The following is a 24,318-nucleotide window of genomic DNA, read 5'->3' as shown; positions in this document are numbered from 1 at the left end:
GTGGCGCTAAAGATAATGTTTGATTTTTATACATATACTTAATAATACGTGTCTCATTAATTATGCACATGATGTTCTGTGCTGTCATGGAGAGGACATTTAATTACATAATGATGCATATGGCACGTGCGCGTGATAGAATTAAAAGTTTATAAAAGTGACAGAGCGGGACCACGCCTTTATGAGCGCCCACAGGGGGTGTGTGTCAAAACTTAGTGAACGTACTACCTAGACAGCATTTATGGATATCGTACGGAACTCACCGCATATGAATGTACAGCATTTTTAGCCCTTACTAGGTGCTGACACAAGTGGAGGAGCTCACACCCACCCACCGGTAAACAAGCACGCCTCACTTTAAAGCTGGAAACTTCAAGGCTTTGGTTCATATCAGCAAGTGTCTGGCAAATGGATTATTACACGCTGCTGCTGGTTCTGCAGATGTTACTGTAACAGTGTTACTGAAAATAACGCCGTCTAGCAGCCACACAAGCAGGATTCAGGTACATTTTATCTTGTCAGCTGTTTTATTTAGCTTTAATACTGTTTTTACTTTCTTAAGATTTTAACTTTACTTAACAGTTTCCCTGCTGTGAGTTTGAAGTTTTGCTGCATGCTCTGACAGGGATAGGTTCTGTTTCAACAGGCGCTCATTTCATTATGTTGTTTTCATGTCTGGAATTTTGTGTTTTTTTTCTCTGGAGCCATTCTGAATGTTTTCTCATTTCCTGCTTCCCTAATCTGTTAATTCGTGTAAAGCTATTTAGGAAAGAATGCAGAGTATTTATTTACATCCAGATCAAACAGTGATTAGTTACATGATCACTTCCATGGCTCTTGTGGTTATAGTCTCTGAATCAGTTTATTACTTTTTCTTTCACAGGAAAGTATATTAAAGCACCCATTTTACATTTTAAACATACTAATTTGAAGCATGTCTTGGTTTAAGTTATGTATTTTCCAAAACCAACCAATAAACACTGAAACACATGTAAATACATGTTCCACTTGATAAGGAATCTGTTCAGAGCTGAATGTTGTAATAGATTATATGAGGTTGTAAATTCATAATGCTGGTAAAACACAACATAGGAAATAAGATACTAATGAATTCACTTAGTCACACTCTCTTAGTCAACCACCCCTGCTTAGACTAGTATTAAAAGTTAGTCATCTAATTTTTTTCTTCAAGACTGGTACAAACTTTTTAAGTCAGTTACATAAAAAGGTAGATCAGTCTAATCAGAATGGGAAAATACTAATTGCCCATTTAGTTAGTTAAACTAGTTCTTAAGACACAGTTTTAACATAGTGGCTATGTTTATGTAACTGGCGCCTGTAATAAGTGAACCCAAACCATGTGGCAACTCTTTGTTTTGGCACATGCCTCCAAGGGATGTGGAATAGACAATCGGTTAACATGCATTATTCACGTTTACTGTGTGTGGATGAGACTAGTTCTCTTTTTCGGTAATGATGCATCCCTTGAAAAGTTATGATTTACCGATCCTGCCTCAGGCAATCATCCCACCGACGTTGTCAAGACATGCCTTTCTCAGAATGACTGGACACTTAAATGCTTTGTATTGTTTTGAAATCTGATTTGTACTGAGAAAAATCATATAGTGGTGTACTTTGAGGTTTGATAGGAAATTTAGATTTTAAATAAGTAATTATTTAAAATGTCTCATACTGTCATACACAGAAGGTAGCCTGGAACTAGTTTTTTTTTTTTTTTGAGGCGTTTCTCAAGGAAATGACTCAATCAAGAAAATGAGTCGGGAACAGGTTTCCAAAATAGGAAAGTAACAACAAACTTCCTCTTTGGCTGGAATGTATCATGGCTGTATCTAGAAATCTAGATATATGCCCATGCAAGACATTGGCAGTCTGGTAGAAACTTGTTTGCTGTTCATTTAATCTGTTTATTATAAACATGTTACATTAAATGTAGCCTGATTGCACTCAATTATGCAAGCGAATTTATCTGACAGGATAGCCTGAAATCTGATTATAGATTGTCATGATAAAATATTCATAAACAAACAAACAAACAAACAAACAAACCTCACATCCAAACTTTGTCTCTGACAAAAGGCATTTATTTGTTTTAGCCTTTTGTAAACTGTTTACAAGACATTTTAAATATAGTTTATTCATAAAAAATCACTGGCAAAATTCAACAAGAAGGAATCTGTCTCTTATTATTGTAAAAAAGCTCTTTTAGGGAATAATATTTTGTTAGATATACATATTTTTTCTCAAATTTGTTATGCTGCCTTATCCAGACATGTGGAATTCTGCCAACTGGGTATTCCATCCATAAATATCATGAGTCCCGTTATTTAAAATGGTTAAGTCATATTTCTACTTTTTTCATGGATTTTAAACGGTTCTCCAGAAAAGCAGACTGTTCAAATTGATACCATTTGTGTGCTGCCACCTAATTTGAGTTAAGTGTAATTTGATTTAGGAATAAAAGAGTCTTTGACTGTGCTCTCTGCTCTCTGAGCCCGTACCCATATCCTCAGATAGTCATCTGACAATGCCTTGTCACATGTCCAGTGTTGAGCACATACTGTATGGACCGGCACTGATTTGGAGAAACAATATGTCATTTCAAATGTGTAAGGAAGTGTAGATTATGCTCGAAGTAGACGTCTTGAAAGCCCAGCTCATGGACTCATTAGAAACAATAAGGATCATGTGATGTCTTAATGGTCAGAAGAATTCACAGGGAAGACAGTTCTTTGCGAGCCGAGCTCAGACTTTGGTAAATATTTTTGGTAATTGCTGAATTAGCTTAAAGTTTTGCTGTGTGTCTGGTGCAGGTGCTACAAGTCTCCTCTGATGGTCTCCATGATGTGATGGAGTGACTTATCAAGCACCAGCCTTCAATTTACCCACAGTGATGCTCTTGACACTTTCAGTGGCGATCTAAGACACATCTGTTATCACTTACCCCGAAGCCATTCATCATGATTGACCTGAGTTATCTGACAGAGGAAGAGCAAGAGATGATCCTGACAGTGCTGAAGAGGGACGCAGAGCTGAAAAAGTTGGAAGAACAGAGGATTAAGTGAGTTTAGATTCTTGGTGGATTAAGAACAAACTATATTCTCACCCTAATGGACCGTTCACACAGAACATGCTTTGCATTCCACATTTCCACTGTACTATTTTACCTTTGTACTTCTATGTAAACAGATGGCAATCTTTTACCAAAGCGATCTCATCCCATATTTTTTCCATCTCGCACATGCTGTTCCAAAAATGTGGCCCTAAAGTTAAAATAAATGAACTATCAGAATAAAATTTGGCCTGGTTCCACAGACAGGGCTTAGATTAAGCCAGGATTAGGCCTTCGTTCAATTAGGACATTTTAAGGGTTAGTTCACCCAAAAATGACATTTCTGTCATTAAAGGATTAGTTCACTTTCAAATGAAAATTACCCCATGCTTTACTCACCCTCAAGCCACCCTAGGTGTATATGACTTTCTTCTTTTTGATGAACACAATCAGAGATATTTTAATAAATATCCTGATGCATCCAAGCTTTATAATGGCAGTAAACAGGGGTCACGAGTATGAGCTGAAGAAAGTGCATCCATCCATCATAAACTTGTACTCCACACGGCTCCGGGGGGTTAATAAAGGCCTTCTGAAGTGAAGCGATGAGTTTGTGTAAAAAAAAAAAAAAAAATCCATATTTAACAAGTTATGAAGTAAAATATCTAGCTTCCGCAAGACCGCCTTCAGTATTCAAGTTATCAAGTTTTTCCATAAGTTGAATAGTGAAGGCATAGGACGTAGTGTAAGCTTTTTGAACTGCAAGAGTTTTACAGCCGTGTGGAGTACACATTTATGATGGATGGATGTGGATGGAGACACTTTCTTCAGCTCATACTCGTGACCCCTGTTATTATAAAGCTTGGATGCGTCAGGATATTTATTAAAATATCTCAGATTGTGTTCATCAGAAAGAAGAAAGTCATATACACCTAGGATGGCTTGAGGGTGAGTAAAGCTTGAGCTAATTTTCATTTGAATGTGAACTAATCTTTTATTTACTTACCCATGTTTTTCCAAACCCGTAAGACCTTCGTTCATCTTTGGAACGCAAATTAAAGGTGCCATCGAACGTTTTTTTTTTACAAGATGTAATATAAGTCTAAGGTGTCCCCTGAATGTGTCTGTGAAGTTGCAGCTCAAAATACCCCATAGATTTAAAAAAATAAATAGAAAATTTAACTGCCTATTTTGAGGCATAATTAGAAATGCGCAGATTAAGGCTGCGGCCCCTTTAAATCGTGTGCTCCCCGCCCCCTCCCGAGTTCTTGACTCTATCACTGCATAAACAAAGTTCACACAGCTAATATAACCCTCAAAATGGATCTTTACAAAGTGTTCGTCATGTAGCATGTCTAATCGCATAAGTATATTATTTATTTGGATGTTTACATTTGATTCTGAATGAGTTTGAGGCTATGCTCCGTGGCTAACGGCTAATGCTACACTGTTGGAGAGATTTATAAAGAATGAAGTTGTGTTTATGAATTATACAGACTGCAAGTGTTTAAAAATGAAAATAATGACAGTCTTGTCTCCATGAATACAGTAAGAAACGATGGTAACTTTAACCACATTTAACAGTACATTAGCAACATGTTAACGAAACATTTAGAAAGACAATTTACAAACATCAATAAAAATATCATACTATCATGGATCATGTCCGTTATTATCGCTCCATCTGCCATTTTTCGCTATTGTCTTTGCTTGCTTACCTAGTCTGTTGATTCAGCTGTGCAGATCCAGACGTTAATACTGGCTGCCCTTGTGTAATGCCTCGATCATGGGCTGGCATATGCAAATATTGGGGGCGTACATATTAATAAGCCCGACTGTTACGTAACAGTCAGTGTTATGTTGAGATTCGCCTGTTCTTCGGAGGTCTTTTAAACAAATGAAATTTATATAAAGAGGAAACAATGGTCTTTGAGACTCACTGTATGTCATTTCCATGCACTGAACCCTTGTTATTCAACTATGCCAAGGTAAATTCAATTTTCAATTCAATGGCACCTTTAAGATATTTTAAATGAAATTCAAGAGGTTTCTGATCCCCAAGAGAAAGCAACATAATTACCACATTCAAGGTCCAGAAAAGTAGTAAAGACAGTGTTAAAATAGTTAACGCGACTTTATTGTGTGCAAAAACAAAACAAAAATAACAACTTTATTCAGCCATTTATTTTCTTCCATTTTAGTCTCCTACGCCGTTCGTGTAAACACAGTGCAGCGCTTCCTGGTTCTACATCAGAACGCAGAATCAGTATTGGCCGACTCTGTTCAATGAGTCTGCATTCTGATGTAGAGCCCGGAAGCGCTGCACTGTGTCTACAATGTAAACAGTGAAGAAGACTGACAGGGAAGAGAAGAAATTGTTGAGTAAAGTCGTTATTTTGTTATCGCGCACAAAAAGTATTCTTGTCACTTCATAACATTAAGGTTGAACCACTGTAGTCACATGGACTATTTTAACAGTGTCTTTACTACTTTTCTGGACCTTGAATGTGGCAATTACTTAGCGTTATCTTGGGGATCAGAAACCTTTCGGATTTCATCAAAAATATCATAATTTGTGTTCCGAAGATGAACGAAGGTCTTACAGGTGTGGAACGACATGAGGGTGATTAATTAATGACAGAAATTTCATTTTTGGGTGAACTAACCCTTTAATTAACTTTTATAAACATGCCTTAGAAAAAACAAAACATTACTGGTGTTCAGTGGCACTGACATATTTTAAGATATGTTATTGCAAGTTGCTTTCAGTTTATACAGTTCAATCATGCATCTGTAACTTTGAGACTTCAGGTTGTTTTTATTCGATGCCCATTTTATATATAAACCAAAGATTTTTTCCTGTCCTTTCAGGCAGCTTCGTAAGACTGAGAGAGACAGAGGCAGGCTGAAGTACTTGACTGGGGAGTGGTTTTACGAGACAAAGTACCACAGACACAGAGATAGGATCCATGGCTCCGACATCATCAGAGCGTCCATGAGACAGAGGAAACCCGTGACGATATGTAAGTGTTGCCAGCGGACAGAATCACATAGGATCTCTGTTCACGTCTCTCATTATTTCCATTACATGTACCCTGTCCCTGATTAGCACCTCAATTCAGTATTTGCATCACCCATTTTCTGCTTTATATCACATTTTTACCTAATTAAAAATCACCCATAGTTTCACTATATCAATTATCAAATGTAGCGCTGGTCATTTTAAGACAATTTTCTTACTGCAGTGGAACTCACTCAAAGATGGTCTGAGAAACCCACTTGTGTTTATGGTGAGAAGAAAGATGTGTACATTCCTCCAGAGCTTTCAGGACTCATTGAGGATCTGTCCACACAATCACAGAATCAGAGGTGAGCTTTTGGTGATATGTATGTATTTATGATTAGGACATTCCAGTAGAATGTTTAATCAGATTAAGATGCAATTATTGTTCTTGCTGTTGTTTGAAGTGAGTATGAAGTGTATGAGTATGAGTATTTGAAGTGAAGTGAGTGAGTATGAGTATAACCTGCAACCTTCGGGTTAGAAATCTGATTCTCTACACAACTGCCCCAAAGTGGGATCACATTTTTAAGTAATGAAATATGTTGGATTATGATACCAGCTACAAACATTTTAAATGTTGTATAATTAGATGGCTGTGTTCATGCTCCTCTTTTTCATGTCATAGGTGAGATAAGACACAACCAAAGAAAAAACAAAATACATTGTAACAGTAAGAAGTCATCATATAAGCACATGACATGTTTGTATATACACTACCGTTCAAACGTATGCTCACCCAGGCTGCATTTATTTGATCAAATATACAATAAAATAGTAATATTGTAAAATATGTTTTCTATTTTAATATATTTTAAATATAATTTATTTATGTACTGCTTTCCTGTAGCTCAGTGGTTAGAGCATGGCACTAGCAATGCCAAGGTCATGGGTTCAATCCCAGGGATTGCACATACTCAGATACAAATGTATAGTATAATGCAATGTAAGTCGCTTTGGATAAAAGCGTCTGCCAAATGCATAAATGCAAATGCAATGTACTGGCAAAGCAGAAATTTCAGTAGCTATTACTCCTATCTTCAATGTCACATGATTCGTTAAGAATTCTTTTTAATATGCTAAACTGGTATTCAGGAAACATTTCTTGTTATTATCAATGTTGAAAACTGTTTTAAAAAAAAATAGAATAAATAGAATAAAAAAATCTTACTAACCCCTAAGCTTTTGAAAAGTAGTGAGTACATTTTATAAACATTATTTAAAGTAATTTCATTGGAAAGTGCTTATTTTTTTTCCAGACATATCAATTATGTGACATTTTTGATGTAAAATCATTAAAAATGCCATGAATATAACAGTAAGAAATAACAGTAAGAAAAAAGTAGCAATAAAAAGTAACTACAAAATAGACGTTTTGGTCACACTTTAGTTTAGGGTCCAATTGTCACTATTAGCTATTAACTGCGACTTTTGCCTCAATAAACTCTAAATCATTGCTTATTGGTAGTTGTTAAAGGGTTAGTTCACCCTAAAATGAAAATTCTGTCATTTATTACTCACCCTCATGTCGTTCTACACCCGTAAGGCCTTCGTTCATCTCCAGAACACAAATTAAGATATTTTTAATAAAAATCATGAGGCCTTAAGTTAATTTAGACTTTCAAACACCCAGAAAGCTACTAAAAACATATTTAAAACAGTTAATTTGACTGCAATGATTCAACCTTAATGTTATAAAGTGACGAGAATACTTTTTGTGCGCCAAAAAATAGAACGACTTTATTCAACAATATCTAGTGATGGGTGATTTCAAAACACTGCTTCATGAAGCTTTGAAGCTTTACGAATCTTTTGTTTCGAATCAGTGGTTTGGAGCACTGCCAAAGTCATGTGAAATTTCGACATAACGTAACAAAGCCTCATTTACTGAAATCACGTGATTTTGGCAGTTTGAGATCGTAAAGATTCCTAAAGCTTCGACGCTTCATAAAGCAGTGTTTTGAAATCGCCTTTCACTAGATATTGTTGAATAAAGAATAAAGTTGTTTTTTTCATCACTTCATAACATAAAAGTTGAACCACTGTAGTCACATGAACTTTTTTAAATATGTCTTTAGTACCTTTTTGGGTTTGAAAGTCTAAATTAACTTGTTGTCAATGCAGGCCTCACTCTGAGCCATCGGATTTTATCAAAAATCTTAATTTGTGTTCAGAAGTTGAACGAAGGTCTTACGGGTTGGAATGACATGAGGGTGAGTAATTAATGGCATAATTTTCATTTTTGGGTGAACTAACCCTTTACGTTTAGGTATTGGGTAGGATTAAGGGATGTAGAATATGATCTTGCAGAATAAGTCATTAATATGTGCTTTATAAGTACTAATAAACAGCCAATATCCTAGTAATATACATGCTAATAAGCAGTTAGTTAACAGTGAGAACTGGACCCTAAACTAAAGTGTTACAGAAGTTTCTAAGCTCAAAGTGACATTTCTGTTGTATCAAGCACATGCCATTGTTGTACTTGATTAAAGGATTGTACGGCGCCTCTGCCTTTTCAACAACCCAACACTGCATCCGCCCTTTAGCCTGGCTGGTCTGTTCATGATGACAGCCTTAATTTTGTAGACACTAGCTTTAAAAGCTCTCATATCGCAGCTCATCTTGAACTGTATGAAGAGAAACATAATCTTATTTCTTCAGCACCACCAGTCCATGCATACTTGTTTATGCGAATTTGACGGAGATTCCGGAGTGAACCTGTGATCTAATGTAATCTGTAGGGCAACCTTTTCCCATGCAATCAGACACAAGGGGTTGGTGAGGGGACTCTGGAGCCAGTAAGCTGCTTCAGGGGTCAGATTTCACGTGCTGCTGTTTTTCCTCTGTCTGACACCATGTAATGGCATTATACACTCAAATTGCAGCATGGAAACAAATGCTGTCCCCACTTAAGTGCTTGCTGAATCTTGTGACTTTCTATTGGCTTCAGGACCAGCACCATGAAGATGTATTGATGATTCAAATATATTGATTGCATAATGCTGATCTATTCACAATGATCAATGCACAAAGCTCTCAGTGGCCCACTGGTTTTTATCATGTTGGTGAATCTTTCGTTTAATTCATCATTTATTGTCAGAATTGTTTTGATATGAATCTGTCTGACCATATCACCTCCATACAGGGTGGACGATGAAGCCCAGCAGGAAAGACAGAGACTTCAAATCAAGGTACATTACACAAAATCCACTATGATCATTTTTCTAAATTTTCTTCATGATGCATTTTTAATGGTTTTGTTGATTTCATTATATTTATTATGTAGCCTAGGCACAATCCATTCAATAGTGTGCGATCACAGAGAAATGAAGCCAGACTTAACAATGGAGTGAAGGAGGCCGACCAGACACCTGCTGAGGGTGAGAATATCTTCACAATTTATCCTCAGATTGATTTTTGTACACTCCAGAGAATATTGTACACTATAAGATGTGGTTCAATTTATGGTAAGAAAAAAAAAAAAAACAAACAAAGAAAAACAAAGGTGACCGATTTAGACATTACGGGCCTCTGTTTAAAAGTTGATAACTTTGTAGTTAATTTAGTTAAATAATTTAATCAATCTACTTGAACTACTAAAATCTGTTTTGTAATTTCTACAAATTATATGGTGATTTTTAGAGAATTTTGTATTGAAATTGTATTGCGCTGATTATCTAATATAAAAATTTAATAATTCGTTTCCACAACATATTAATTGTTTCACTGGGTGTAGTAAATCATGGCTATGTTGAACTAATTCATTCCCTCAGTTTAGTATATTGCGTTATTTTTTGTCATACGCGGAGCTCCGTAGACAACTAACCAATGTATTGCATTGTTATTTCATATTATTTATATACTATTATAGTATTTATTAATATTTTGAATGAGCTTTTTTTATATATTCAGTTTTCATTTTAATTTAAGTTTTAGAAGTTTTATGGGGTTTTTTTGGACATTTTGATTAGTTTTTGTTTATAATTTATAATGTTTATAATTTATATTTTCTTCAGCTTCACTTTTTTTTTTAAAGTTTGTTTTAGATAACATCAGTGATTACAGATTTTATAGCATATTTGCATTTTCATTCAAATTCAGACATTTGTTTTTACAGCATATATGCTGTCTCTTTTAGCTTTTTACAGATTTCTCAGTCATGTAACATACTTGACTGCCACAGATTTAACATTTGAGTGATGATTTTGATACTGTTCAGTCCAGTAATACATGAGGTAACAGATGTGTTATGTTTTTAATGGAGTGGATGTTCTGAAGAGCAAATGGTCAGAACATATTTCTTGCAAGCACAGTAAGTTTGTTTGACTGATCCCCATTGAGAACAGCATGTTTATCTCTTCTGGGCTATGGTGTTGGCTTGACATGATGTGTGCTCTGGGCTTAACAACTGAATGCTGTCTGCATGCATACCTTAAACCAGTATTTGGTCACAGCGGTTAATGCTACATTTGCATTATATGTTGGCAACAAAACATGTTGATCTCAAGTTCTTGATTATGAAATTATTAAAAGCTTCTTTGAGGTCATACAGGAACAAATTATTTGAGAATGTATAAACACTCAATATTTGTAGAGTAGTACAATAGAGTAGATTTCAGGATTTTAATATACCCATGCCTGCATGTATAATTAGTATAGAATAACTAATTTGTAATTTTATGATTGGCATTAAATGTTATGTGTGGCATTTAGCTTTATTAAAATACATGTTTAAAAGTGCTGTTCCTTGAAATAGTCTGGCCAAAAGATTTCCGTAGAAAACTGAAGCTTTTGTAGTGGTCTGAGTAATGGACTTGCCATACTTTAAGAAGATTATACAGAGAAGTATGTTGTTCTAAGTAGTTAAGCTGCCACGCATGACCAGTCTGTACCTCATACATAGATGGTACATTTTTGACTTATTTAAAACTTATTATTATTGTGTAGTCAGGCTAGTATTATTGTTGTGAGTTCAAAGATCAGTATGAAAGTTGAGAATATTTGGAATAGTCCATAAATACATAAACTGTAAAAGTGAAAATGTGACTACTAGACTACTAGCTAGAAGACTTAAAGGGATAGTTCACCCAAAAAATGAAATTTTTGTCATCGTTTACTCACTCTAAAGTTGTTCCATACCTGTATGAGTTTCTTTCTTCTGTTGAGCACAGAAGACGATATTTTGGAACAGGTGTATATATATATATATATATATATATATATATATATATATATATATATATATATATATATATATATATATATATATATATATATTCATACAGGTATGAAACAACTTGAGAGTGAGTAAATAATGATTTATTACTTACCCTCATGCCGTTCCACACCCCTAAGACCTTCGTTAATCTTCAGAACACAAATTAAGATATTTTAGTTGAAATCCAATGGCTCTGTGAGGCCTTCATAGGGAGCAATGACATTTCCTCTCTCAACTCAAGATCTATAAAGGTACTAAAAACATATTTAAATCAGTTCATGTGAGTACAGTGGTTCAATATTAATATTATAAAGCGACGAGAATATTTTTGGTCCGCCAAAAAAAAGTAAAAATAACGACTTATAAAGTGATGGCCGATTTCAAAACACTGCTTCAGGAAGCATCGGAGTACAATGAATAAGTGTATTAATTTTGCCTGTTCGGAGCGCCAAAGTCACGTTTGACACGTGATCTAAATCATGATTCGATACACTTCATTTGTGTTCCGAAGATTAACGAAGGTCTTACAGGTGTGGAACGACATGAGGGTGAGTAATAAATGACAGAATTTTCATTTTTGGGTGAACTAACCCTTTAATACTGCCATCATATTCTTTGGTTGCTTGCAAACTTTAATCCAGTGCATTCCATCTCATTTCTATACCATTTAATGTAATCAATTAACAGTGTACTGCTATTGAGCAGTAACAGAACTGTTAAATCAAATGAAAAATGAATTCATTTTGAAGTGAATTCACTTTTTGTGCATGTATGTGTCTATGTCCCTTCTATTACTGCTTCATTACCCAACTATTTGGTTATTTTCCAGAGCCTTTCCTTCCAGCTGAGAACTACACTCTCCATCACACTACTCTAAACACAGACAACACTGACACCCATGTAGCCACTCAATGCAAACCTGTGCCAAAAAAGAGATTGCTGCTGTATTCCTGCAAAGACTCTTCCCTGGACACCGGCAGCAGTGACAGTGGAGTTAGTCAGGTCATGACCCCTGCTCCCAGAGGCATCCTGAAGCACAACAGCTCCAGTTGTAGCTCTACCGACTCCCTGCTACTCCACATTCCCACCAATGATGGCAGCAGCAGTCAGTCTTCTGCTACGGTCAGCCCCATCAGTCCTAAAACTCCCATCAGCCCTCCTCTTTCCCCCTGTTCAGTGCACTCTGCTTCAGGGTGGTTAGATAGGAAACAGGTCCGCTTCTCCTCTGTCGGCGGGCCTATAGAAAGTGTGCAAGGAGAGCACTGTGTGCTGGAGGAAGATTGGAGTCCTGTGTTGGACCAGGATAGAAGTGATATCACAGAAAACGGTAACGTAGTTGTAGCCGTGAGAAGTACTTAAAGGGATTGTTCACCTAGAAATAAAATTCTGTCATCATTTACACACTCTCATGTTGTATGATTCTGGTATATGACTATCTTTCTCCTGTGAAAAGTGTTTTTGTCCATTTAATGATACATTGGACATTCATTGTATGAAAACAACCACACACAAACAGAGAAATTAATTTAAAAAAAATGTATTTTGTGTTCCATGGGAGAATGAAAGTAATACAAGTTTGGAACAACATGAGGGTGAGTATATGATGAGTTTTCAATTTTGGGTGAACTAACCCTTTAAAGCAGGGAATCAGCATTGCGGTCTCAGACTTTCCCACTTCCTGTGGTCTACAAAGTTACAAACAGCAGTCTGGAATCCCCTAAAAATTACGAGCATCCCCACATGATGAGCATTGAGCCTACAGAAAGATTGGGGGAAGGACAGTTAGATGGGTTGTCTAACTGGACACCTCAATACTCAATACAATACCTTTTTGGTTAGAAACCCTGAACATTTCAACATAATTAAACCCTAAAAATGAATCTGAGTGAGTTAATCAGCCATCAAATCTATCAACCTGTATTTCAGCAGTACACATGCTATTGCTAACTCATTAATACATCCTCGTACTAACTGCATGCGGGTGCATATTTCATACATACAGCACATGGCTTCTGGTGAATTCTCATGTGTATGTATGTTGATTAATCTGCAAATGGTGATTAGTAAATAAGCACTGCAAGAAATGACTATAATCTGAGTGTTTACTGCAATTTTAATGTGCAGTACGATCATCTGATGACAGGAATAATGGTCAGATGTTATTAATTGTAATATTGTCTTTGGAAGTCGTTCTTCTATCTTAAAGTTTTATTCATTCTCTGTTACTTTCATGCAAAAATAAATCTTTCCAACTTTTGATTTTTTCCACTGAAGGTCGTCATGAACATTATGGTGAACCTCAGTCCTCACAGGTGTCCAACATCCACAGCTCCACTAAAGTAACAGGTAAGGCCATTGAGTTGAGTGAAGAGGGCCAGACTGATAAGGTTACAGTGGAAGAGGGTCGCCCAATTTCAAAGTTACTTGAATGGTTTGGGAGAGGCTCTCGAAATGGAAAGCTGAAAGAGTCATCAGTCAAGAGAGAGATGAATGAAGAGGAACCAAAAGAAAGCCCAGAAGCCATGTCCGAAGATTCAGCACCTCCAGTTGACAAGCCAAACACCAAGCCACCACCAAAGCCCCGTAGGGGGTTTTTTGCATTGTTTTCGAGAGAAGAGAAAAAAGACAAGATTTCCGAAGTTCAAGCATCTGACAAAGAAGCGATATGTCAAGATAAAACAGAAAGTTTAGAATGTGAACCCTCTTGCACTTTGAGGCCTGAGGCGGATGATAATATACTTCAGAAGATCTATGTTCCTACAGAGAGCAGGATGGCTGAAATATTAAAAGATAAAAACAAACCAGACAGACTAATATGTGAAGATACTCCTCCAAGAGAGAAGTTTGACCAAGGTGAGGTATCACCAGGAAAAATGGCCGTCCTGAAGTCATTCTGGGAAAAGGGGAACAGAGGACCTAAAATAATAAGCATTAAAAAAGAATCTGAGGTAGAAGAAAGTGAGACATCTCACCTTAATGAGAATTATCACAACGCATTAGACAGAAGGTTGTCAGATTCAAACATCAGCCCATCAAAACCCAAATCCAGTGTTCCAAACCCAGCTGCTGTAGAATCTACAACAGGTGAAATTTCTTCTGTATCACCTAGAAAAGCATCCAAAGGTGGTGCTATATCAGCCTCACATGAAGATGGGAACCCTTCTACTTTGGACAGCAGTAAGGTCTCAGAAGACTCAAGCAGTGAACTACAAACTCTCACAGTGAAATCAAATGTCAAACTGTCACCTAGTTCACTGCTAAAATATAAAGATAATTCTCTGGGCAGTGAGCTACAAGAAGAGTCAATCTACAGGGATATATCAGACCTGAAGAAGGAAATCTCCACCTTCAAAATGTCCCTCAGTCAACAGGAAGATAAAGTCTCGATCAATGATCTCAAGTCATTTTGGGAGAACGAAAAAAGTGGCCTTAGAGTAATTGTAGGCTCACCAACATGTACAGCCAACATTAAAGACCCGTCCACAGAGTCATCTCCAAAACGTTCTTCAGGAGGACTTTCTGAACCTCCGTTTGACATGAGGTCAAACAGCCCAAGTTCCCCAGACAGAATGAGTTTCAAAGAGTCTGGTTTGATTGCAGAAAAAGAGAAGATGGAAAAGACTGAGGAAAAACAAAGAAGTCCAATTAGAGTGCCATTACAAGACCTTCAAGGTATCAGAGGTAGGGTTTCTTACGTCACCATGAATATTTCCAATTTCAGACAGTCAGTTTCAGACAAACACACAAAGCCAAGTCCACCATCATCTCCCTTCAGAAGTCTCCCTCCAAAAGGTCAACATGATAAGCCACAGTCCGCTGACATTTACCAACCAAAAGACCAAGATCAAACCAGAACGCCCAGCCCATTACGGCAGACTAAAGTACCTCGTAGAGATTCATATCCAAACAAGGAGTCCAAGAAGGATGGTTCTCCCTTAAGAACCTTTATGATAGATATCAATCCTGGCGACAGAAGTCCATGCGATCTTAGGGTTAAATCAGGGCAAACTAGGTCGTGTACCTCTCCTGAACACCAAGGGAAGACTTTGGAAGGACGCATTGATGATAGACCCATCGTGCTTAAAGAACGAAAGCTGTCATTGGACTCTCTGACCCGGTTTTATATTCCCCTGAGTTTACACCATTACCTTGGCTTACCCGAGCAGACGGTCTTAGGTGAAAGAGAACAGGTTAAGGTGCAGGCATATGAAATATTTGAACAGATGAACCAAGGCAGAGTGAGCAATGAGAGTTCCCCTTCTCGACAATCCCTACCTGAATCAGAGGAGATCACCTTTGACTCCTCAGGGAGCTCCACACCTGAAGCCTGGTCAATCTCACACACCAGTTCATACTGTGAGCTCACCTCTCCATTTTGGTACAGTCTAGTTTCAGTAGAAAAGGCGCTGATTGGTTTGGTGATTTTTGTGGAAGCAGGGTTTATGTCCTTAAAATAAGTGCTCAGTGTGACCTAAGAAAGATGTCCTACTTGATACTTTGCTCAAGTAAGATACTCAACTTTGTAGACATGATAAAATGATCTATTTATTATTCTGGACCACATCAACTTCTACAGGTTTATGACGTTTTAAGCCCTGCCTCTACTTTCTTCAATTATCTAATTCAGTAATCAAAACAATGAAATCTTTTTAGTAATTTTTCAAGTTCCCGGTAAGTTTAATTTTATAACATGGTGTGTGAAATATTAATCATTTACAGTTACAGTCAAATGAACACAAGTACCTATGAAACTGATCATAAATAATCTGTATTATACTGTTAATTTATTAAAATGCATTTTTTATATTTCATAATTATTTTATGTTTTATAATATTGTTTTAAATTTATAACTAATATTAAATTATGTATTTGATTTATATAGTTGTTTATGGAATTCTGCTTTTTTGGTAGTTTTTATGTCATTTTAAACATACATGGATATAATTTTCAAATCTCCTGAAAATCAGAAAGCTAATGAAACCATTTTGTGTAATTTCTCAGTTCTACTACCTTAAATTACTGTTTCCAAGGAGATATTCAGTACTAATATTTGAATATAATGTAACAGTTGACTTCTGCTTTTGTATGGTTTGCTGATTCCTTCTTGATTTGGGCTGTGACAGGGGATAGTGAGGATGAAGGCCCTGTCAAAGCTGCTCTGGAACGAGCCAATGCCAGACCCATCTCTATTTCCAAAAGTCTAGAGGACCTAACATCCACACCTTTACGTAAGCTTCCTTTCTCTTTTTTACAATATGCTTTGTTGACCTTCTTATTCAAAATAAAGTCAAACATGTTTTGATCTTTGGGGATCATGTTCACTTGGTCCTGTAGGAGTGACAGACTATTTTGCCCTCTGCTGGACATTTCTTTAACATTTCTCTCAACATTTCTAACCTAATCAAACAATAGTATACACAACACAATTCTAAAGCATTATGCTTTATTGCAGTTGTACTATTCATTCATTTGTTTATTGATTATTGATTTTTTTAACAATACTTTGCCATTCAAACCAAGAAGAGAGATGGAAGACTGACCCAAGGAGTGATGTTAGGAAGAGTATGGAAAATGGTAAATATGAGTCTTTTTCCTTTTTGAAAATAAATGAATAAATAAATAGTATTTTAATAATTTTTCAATGTTTTTGATGCCCTCATGAATGGATGTTCCTTTGTTAGAAGGCAGCATCATAGATGCATTATATGCTTACATTATTACATTAAGAGCAGGAAGTAAGCCCATGACATTAAACTAGCATTAAGGACATTAAACGTCCTTTTCATAATTGACCCTTGGTTTTTCATGTATATTTTACTGTCTGAAATGGCTAAGGGAATGCATTAACTGACACATGAAAATTTGATGAGTGCATGGATTAATGCCAATGATTAAAGGCGGTTTGCGTCCCATGCCACCTGAATCATGCATCTAATGATGAGGTAGATGGAGTAACTAAATAAATTCTTCATATAAAATATTGAATGTGCTCTGCAAAGTGAACAATTCTAGATGCAAACTCTTCAGAATTCAATCTTTTCCACTAAAACTCAAGATTCCATCTGTATCTAGAAGGATCCAGAATATGTGTCCAATAAGTGCCTCTGTTTCATTGGTTTAAGTGTCTGCAGTCAATCCCAACACCAAAACATCCTTCTCCGACCCAGAACAGGTGAAGATGATGAGTATGTCTGTACCTGCATTCATGCAACAAGAGGTAAAATACAAACCAAAACTGATGAGCCTCTAAATGCTAATGTTGACTAACAGCTTCCACTCTGGATTAGTTCTAAAATGTCATAGTTTATGTACTACCTTTATCACTGTAGCTAAACACCAACATTCACTGCTTTTATTAACCTGCATAAATGCTCCTGTCCAATAGATGGATTGCGGAAACAGTGACTGTGCATCAGTGAGCAGTTCCCAATATGACAGACTGAGAACATGCAACACTCCTTCTAATTTTAGCACTTGCTCTGAAGTGGCCTCAATGTCCTCTGTATGTGAACCCAGTCTTTAACACTGCCCAATGATGCTAAATAGAACTAATATCACTTTGATATAATACAACTGAGCATATTCATCTATTTTATTTGCAAACTATGATAACATGATATTATGAATGGATTTCTATACAGATCTGTGTCTTTGTGTGGGATATGAATAGGTCACTGGCAGTGTGATGAGCATCTACAGTAGCGAGTTTGGTAATGTGGAGGTCAAAGGCACAATCCAGTTCGCCATTCACTACGTACAAAAACTGGGAGAGTTCCACATCTTTGTTGTGCAGTGCAAGGACCTCGCCATAGCGGATGTTAAGAGGAACCGATCTGATCCGTAAGCGGGGTAGCGGGAAAAAACATCAAATAATATTTCTCACCAGGAGAATATGGTTTCTCTCTAGCTATAAAGATGGATGAAGAATAACATATGTGCTTTGTTTGATTGAATTCAACTTTAGGTATGTTAAATGTTACTTGCTACCTGATAAAGCAAAATATGGAAAGAAAAAAACATGCGTGAGGAAGAAGACTCTGGATCCAGCTTATAACGAAATCCTACGGGTATGACAACTCTAAAATTCTTGAGATGTGCTTTGATATGAATTTGATGATGAAGTAAGTTGTCATTTCTGTGCAGTTTAAGATTCCAATGGAGATGCTGAAAACCCAGAAGCTGAACATCTCTGTGTGGCACAATGACACATTTGGGCGTAACAGCTTTCTTGGAGAGGTTGAGGTTGATCTGGCCGAATGGGATTTCAATAACACGCAAATGAATGAATATCTACTTAAAGGAAGGGTAAGATAACCATATTCATGTCTATTGGGTCAGGTTTAAGTAGTTCAGGGCTTTTCAAACTGTTTTTCCTGAGGAATCTGTGAATGATAGATCTAAAATCCTATTTGTTACTTGAGGTATGAGGTCACATTTGTTGCACTGCCCCTGCCACTGTCTTTCTTTATCAACCCAGGTTCAGGTTCCCACCAGCCCAAAACATTCTGTCGGTGGTGGAGAAATGAGTGCAGAGATTAAAGTAGCTCTGCGTTTTCTCCCGCAGACTTATCACAGTAAGTTAATGATGCTGACTCTTTTTATTATTTTTTTTTTTTATTTGACTTAAAAAATGTTTTTAGGAGCACCTGCCTTTCTGATACCATGTTAATTATGTAGGTCAGAAGAACAAGGGGAATGGTGAGATGCAAATATGGGTGAAAGAATGCAAGAATCTGCCTATTTCCAGGGGTGTTGCCATTGACCCATTTGTCAAATGGTATTAATAGCTATTTTATCGGATACAATTATATATGTGTTGGAGTGTTAGATGTGGAATGCCCATGTGTGTGAATTCTGCTTTTTCAGTGCAGTCCTCCCAGATGCCAGTCGAAAAAACCGTCAGAAGACCAGAGTGTTGAAGAGGTCTTCTAACCCAGTGTTTAACCACACCATGGTGTATGATGGCTTTAGACAAGAGGACCTCAAAGAGGCCTGTGTGGAGCTTACAGTGTGGGATCATGACAGACTTAACAACCACTTCATTGGGGGTATTAGACTTGGCCCTGGAACAGGTAATGAATGGGACAATTATATGTAAACATGATTATAAAAAATGAAATTGAAAAATGTCATGACTGATTGCCAATATTATCTTATTGCAGGTAAAAGTTACGGCACTGAAGTGAACTGGATGGACTCTAACGCTGCTGAAGCAGCCCTGTGGGAAAGAATGATGCAATCTCAGAATGAATGGGTGGAAGATGTATTACCTCTGAGAATGATGGTCATGGCAAGAATGTCTAGATAGTAAGAAACTGAGGCAAATATATGGAAAATGAGTATGTAGGAAGACAGTATGTAATGTTAAATATACATTGAAACTAACTTGATGGGTCCTTGCTATTTTTGATGATGAAAACAAAAAGAATGAAAAATATAATATGCCTGTTATTGTAAAGTATGTGGGTTTGATGTCTTTAAAACTAAATAAAATATGTCAATATGCTGCAAATAAGTTAAAAAGATTGTTTGTGAATTACCTTGAATATCCTAAGACACTGTCATTTTAATAAACTTTAAATTGTCCAACTGCCATCACTTTTATATGTTTTTTTTTTTTTTTTTTGAATACCTAGTAGTCTAATAAATATGAAATACATTTTTTTGTGCGTGGGAAAAAAAACAAACCAAAAAAAAAACTGGTAACTTTTTTTTTTTTATTCAGTATTAACAATACAATACAACAACGTCTGTTTATGCCAGGGTTGATACAAAAAATACACTACTAAAATAGACATACAAGACAAACAATAACCACAACATAAAATAGAAATAAAAATAAAAAGAGACCAAATTACATGAAAGGATGCAAATTTAACATATATAGAGAGTACAAGATCGGTCTTAATAGCCTTTCTATTTTTAAGACCTCTTACAGTGGTGTGATATTGTTTTAGCTCTACTAAAAGGTGTTCAAAATTTGGTTTGGACTCTGCCCATTTCTTCTTATGAATATGGAATTTTCCTAAGACTAAAAACAATTGGACAAAAAAAGAAAAATCCTTATCTGTTCCACCATCTTCAAAGTAAATAAACACATCTTTTCTCCTCAATGTTAAAAAAACTGGTAACTGCCAAAGTAACAAACTCACCCAAAAAACACCCATTGTTGCTCCTCCCCCATGTGAACCTATGTTTACGGGAAGTCTCGCGATATCTCTGGACTCGCCATTTTAGTTCCTCTCACTGTCGTTGTAAGTGCGTTGCTTCTACTTTGGCTTTACTACGTCTGAGCTTAAATTCTTTTTCTATCCTGTTGATTTATTTTTTTCGGATTTTTATTTTTTATTAACCAATCATCGTTACAAGACACCAGCATACAATCTGAGGTAAGTTTCTTCGATTATAAAATAAAATATTTGTAGTTTTCTTTGCTTGAGGAAACTGCTTTGTCACGCAGACCAAAGCGCGCTGCTGCGGCCTGCTAACCAGAAACACTACGAATATTATAATCATTTGTAAGAAGTTTTTCTTGTCGATTATTATATTAAACTTGGGAGGAAACTTTTATTTACGCGTACTTAATAAAAATATCAATCTTTTTGCTTGGATATTGTTTGCTAACAGCGAAAAGAACAGAAGTAGGCTAACGTTATCTGTTCTGTAACGTTATGCATTTTCATTACTCTTATGTGCGATCTTTTAAGTTCAAAAGCGTCAACAGATGTTAACTAAAAATTCTTTACTAATCCTCGTGTTGTTTCAAACTCGTATTCTTTAGTCGAATATATAAGGGAAAAAGTGGATTGACTGCCTCACTTTCCGCACATTGAAAGTAAATGCCGACTTAAGTTGTTATTCTGCTTAATATAATAGTTTTTGTGTTTCAAGTAACGTTAAAAGTCATACGGATTTTGAACCACATACGTATTCCTTTTTGTGAAGAGAATTGTGCGTAGCATGTAACGTTACGTTGGTTTTATTAAAATAGTTTGTGTGCAAGTTAACTTGTAATTTATTTTATGTTAATTTCATATATATATTTTTTTATTTCTATAGAGTTTCCTCAAGTCATATACTAAAAAACAGCCATGATCACCAGAAAAAGAGGAAGAAGCAGCCTTAATGATGATGTCACATCTACAAGTACCTCCCATGAGAGTGATGGTGCTTCGAAAACCAGTAATTCAAGCGAAACAAACACGCACACTTCTCCAGAAAGTGACACCAATGACTGGGGCCTGGATGACCTACTTGGCTCTGAGTTCAACTGGGACCTGGACAACGACGTGCTGGATGTTTTTGGCAACCTTGAATCACAGACCAACGATGAGATGAGCCAAAGTGCAGTGCTTGACGTTCCGGTATCCCGCAGCAGAGGTGTGGTCCAGAGGTCAAAACTGCAAGACGTCTCCGGTCGGATCATCAACAAGAACGCCATTGCGGCAAGGATAAACCGATTAAAGAAGAAAGAATACGTCAGTGGCTTGGAGCAGAGAGTTGGCTCTTTGACAACAGAAAACCGTGTTCTCAAGCAGGAAAATGGGAATCTCAACAAGAGAGTGGAAGAGTTGGAGAATGAAACTAGGTACTTGAGAGCCGTGTTGGCCAATGAGAGCATGCTGGCTCAGCTGTTGTCTAGATTGAGCGGTGTGAACGGCATGAAATTCTCTACCTCACTTTTCCAGGAATCCAACGAGAATGACCACGATTATGCCATGCCGAGGAAGAGGGTGAAGGTGGAAGACAAAGATACTGCAGGTGGTGTCTGCCTGCATGTGGACAAAGACCACGTCTCGGTGGAATTCTGCACCAAGTGTGCTGAAAGTTCAAGCTTGTCACATAAAATGTAGGGTCAAGTATTTTACCTTTTCAACGTTTCCTGAGACTGAACATTGCACAAGGTGTAAATGAGGGGACATGACAACAGTAGTCAAATATAGAGTTAACTGTTTAAAATGTGTGCAGAGCTTGAATGGCATGTCTATTGAACCTGCTTTCAATACAAGTTACTGCTAAACTTGTTGACAGTTTTCTTCTAGGTGCTTGGTCCGCCATGCTGGACGCCCGGGTCACAGAACATCCACGACTGCTGAAATCCATGGTAAGGATCAAGATATAGAAGACTGCACAGAACTGGTTAACTCCTAAGACGAAGACAGTGCTTTTTGCCAGTTCACGGCACAATATGAACTGTAAATAAACTAAAGTTTTGTTTTTCATTTTCATTTGGTATATGTTTAAAGCATTGAAGATGATCTACAAAAGGAAATTAAGCATTGTGTTTTGAGTTACATGCTTAGGATGTTTATTGGATTACATAATTGTAGTATGTAATTTCAGTTAAAATAGACATTGAGGGAATTAAGTGGACAAAACTTTTGTTAAAAAAATGTAAATGAGTGATGTTTCACAAAGGGCTTTCACTTATATTAATCTGCTAATAATGCACCTGTTTATTCTCCGTTGATGCGTTGATGTTGATTCAACACAAGTTTGTACTGCAAGCTTGTATTTTGCTGAAAACCGATGAGCCCTTTCTGAAATATCGCTATATTTCTAAAGAATGTTTTTCATGTAGAACCCTTATTTTTTTTTATGCTAAAGTGGATTTTGCTGTGGGGAAAGCAGAAGAGTCGGGACCAGCAGCTTGCATCATGGCCTGGTAAATTTAAAAAAGGTAGTACATGAAACCGTGTAAGTTACAGCTTTTACTGACTCTCTATCACACCCCTAAAGATGTCAGATGCTGTCATGCTCATTTAGCATCTAAATGAGTGTTTAAACTCTTCTGTTTGTAGTAATGTTTGCTTACAAGACATTCAATATCTGTGTAATATCCATGTGTTTCATCTTGATTTGTTAAATCACTTGGACTTTATTTGACAGTTGTCTAGATGAAGAGAAATGGTATGTTTTAAAACAGGATTTTCAAAGGGTTATGATTTCTGAACAAGTCATCTATGTGTGAGATGTAATTGAAATCCAAAGACTGTGCAGGCACATGCAGCTGCAGCTGTGCTGAAATAAAATGTAATAAATCATTTTGCATTACTCAAAAGAACATTTGTGTCCTATTACGATATTAACTACACTCTCCTTCTCTTTTTAGACAGCACTTTCTTCGCTCTCTGCAAGAGCCTTTTCTTACCTCTCTTCAAGGTGGATAAAGAGTGGTGGTGGTTTCTTCCCATTAGGTGTATACTGCATAATTCCTTAAAGGGTTTGTTCACCAAAAAATGCAATTTCTGTCATTAATTACACACCCTCATGTTCCAAACACGTAACACCTTCATTCATCTTCAGAACACAAATTAAGATATTTTTGATGGGGGAAAGAAAAAAAAAAAAACTCTTGAATTTCCTCTCCATAGAAAGCAATGTAATTACCACATTCAAGGTCCAGAAAAGTAGTGAAGACATTGTTGAAATTGTCAACATGACTACAGTTGTTCAATCTTAGTGTTATGAAGTGAAAAGAATAATTTTTGTGAGCAAAAACAAAACAAAAAATAACTAAACAATTTCTTCTCTACCCGGTCATTCACTTATGGTCAGTATTGGCCGGCTCCTATATCAGCATCACACGCTTATTCTCGACGCACATGGACTTTTTTTTTTTTTTTCCTTTACTACCTTTCTGGGCCTTGAATGTAGTAATTATGTTGCTTTCTATTAGGGATTAAAAAAAAAAACCTGAAATTTAATAAATATCTTCATTTGTGTTCTGAAGATGAATGAAGGTCCTGTGAGTTTTGGAATGACATGAGGGTGAGTAATTAATGACAGAAACTTAATTTAGGGTGAACTAACACTTTAAGGCAGGGGTGGGGAACGTTGATCCTGGAGAGCCATTGTCCTTCAGAGTTTAGCTCCAACCTTGGGGAAAAAAAAAAAAAAAAACTCAACTCACCTGCCTGTAACTTTAGTAATCCTGAAGACCTTGATTAGCTTCAGGTGTGTCT

The 24,318-nt window shown here is 36.6% G+C and overlaps 2 protein-coding genes across 11 annotated transcripts in view; both read left to right on the top strand.

Moving 5' to 3' along the window:
* Positions 1-408: 408 nt before the first annotated feature.
* On the top strand, positions 409-19,856 carry sytl2a (synaptotagmin-like 2a). Of its 2 annotated transcripts, XM_067399287.1 has the most exons (19): positions 409-503; positions 2,832-3,079; positions 5,942-6,093; positions 6,316-6,439; positions 9,280-9,325; positions 9,421-9,514; positions 12,182-12,679; positions 13,627-15,708; positions 16,477-16,581; positions 16,877-16,927; positions 17,476-17,570; positions 17,739-17,855; positions 18,024-18,193; positions 18,318-18,420; positions 18,497-18,658; positions 18,831-18,927; positions 19,031-19,130; positions 19,220-19,425; positions 19,516-19,856. In XM_067399287.1, exons 2-19 carry the CDS (start codon positions 2,979-2,981, stop codon positions 19,659-19,661), a joined length of 4,449 nt encoding a protein of 1,482 aa, XP_067255388.1. In that variant the 5' UTR covers positions 409-503; positions 2,832-2,978; the 3' UTR covers positions 19,662-19,856. The 2 variants fall into 2 exon arrangements, with proteins under 2 accessions (XP_067255388.1, XP_067255387.1); XM_067399286.1 differs by lacking the exon at positions 12,182-12,679 and having other exon boundaries at positions 13,627-13,698.
* A 719-nt stretch (positions 19,857-20,575) lies between these two features.
* The window catches only part of dlg2 (discs, large homolog 2 (Drosophila)), a 276,217-nt gene continuing 272,474 nt past the window's right edge, over positions 20,576-24,318 (top strand). For 6 of the 9 annotated variants that reach the window (XM_067397823.1, XM_067397822.1, XM_067397821.1 and 3 more), the window contains exons 1-4: positions 20,576-20,742; positions 21,413-22,202; positions 22,385-22,457; positions 22,961-23,033. In XM_067397823.1, coding sequence (XP_067253924.1) covers positions 21,445-22,202; positions 22,385-22,457; positions 22,961-23,033 — 904 coding nt within the window. In that variant the 5' untranslated portion in view covers positions 20,576-20,742; positions 21,413-21,444. Of the gene's footprint in view, positions 20,743-21,412; positions 22,203-22,384; positions 22,458-22,960; positions 23,034-24,318 lie in introns of those variants that run through there. The other 3 variants (XM_067397826.1, XM_067397824.1, XM_067397825.1) reach the window with 2 other exon arrangements.

Source organism: Chanodichthys erythropterus, chromosome 10 (assembly GCF_024489055.1).
Source record: "Chanodichthys erythropterus isolate Z2021 chromosome 10, ASM2448905v1, whole genome shotgun sequence".
NCBI lineage: Eukaryota > Metazoa > Chordata > Actinopteri > Cypriniformes > Xenocyprididae > Chanodichthys > Chanodichthys erythropterus.
Note: the sequence above shows the minus strand (reverse complement) of the source record. Positions and strands in the feature narration are given on the sequence as shown.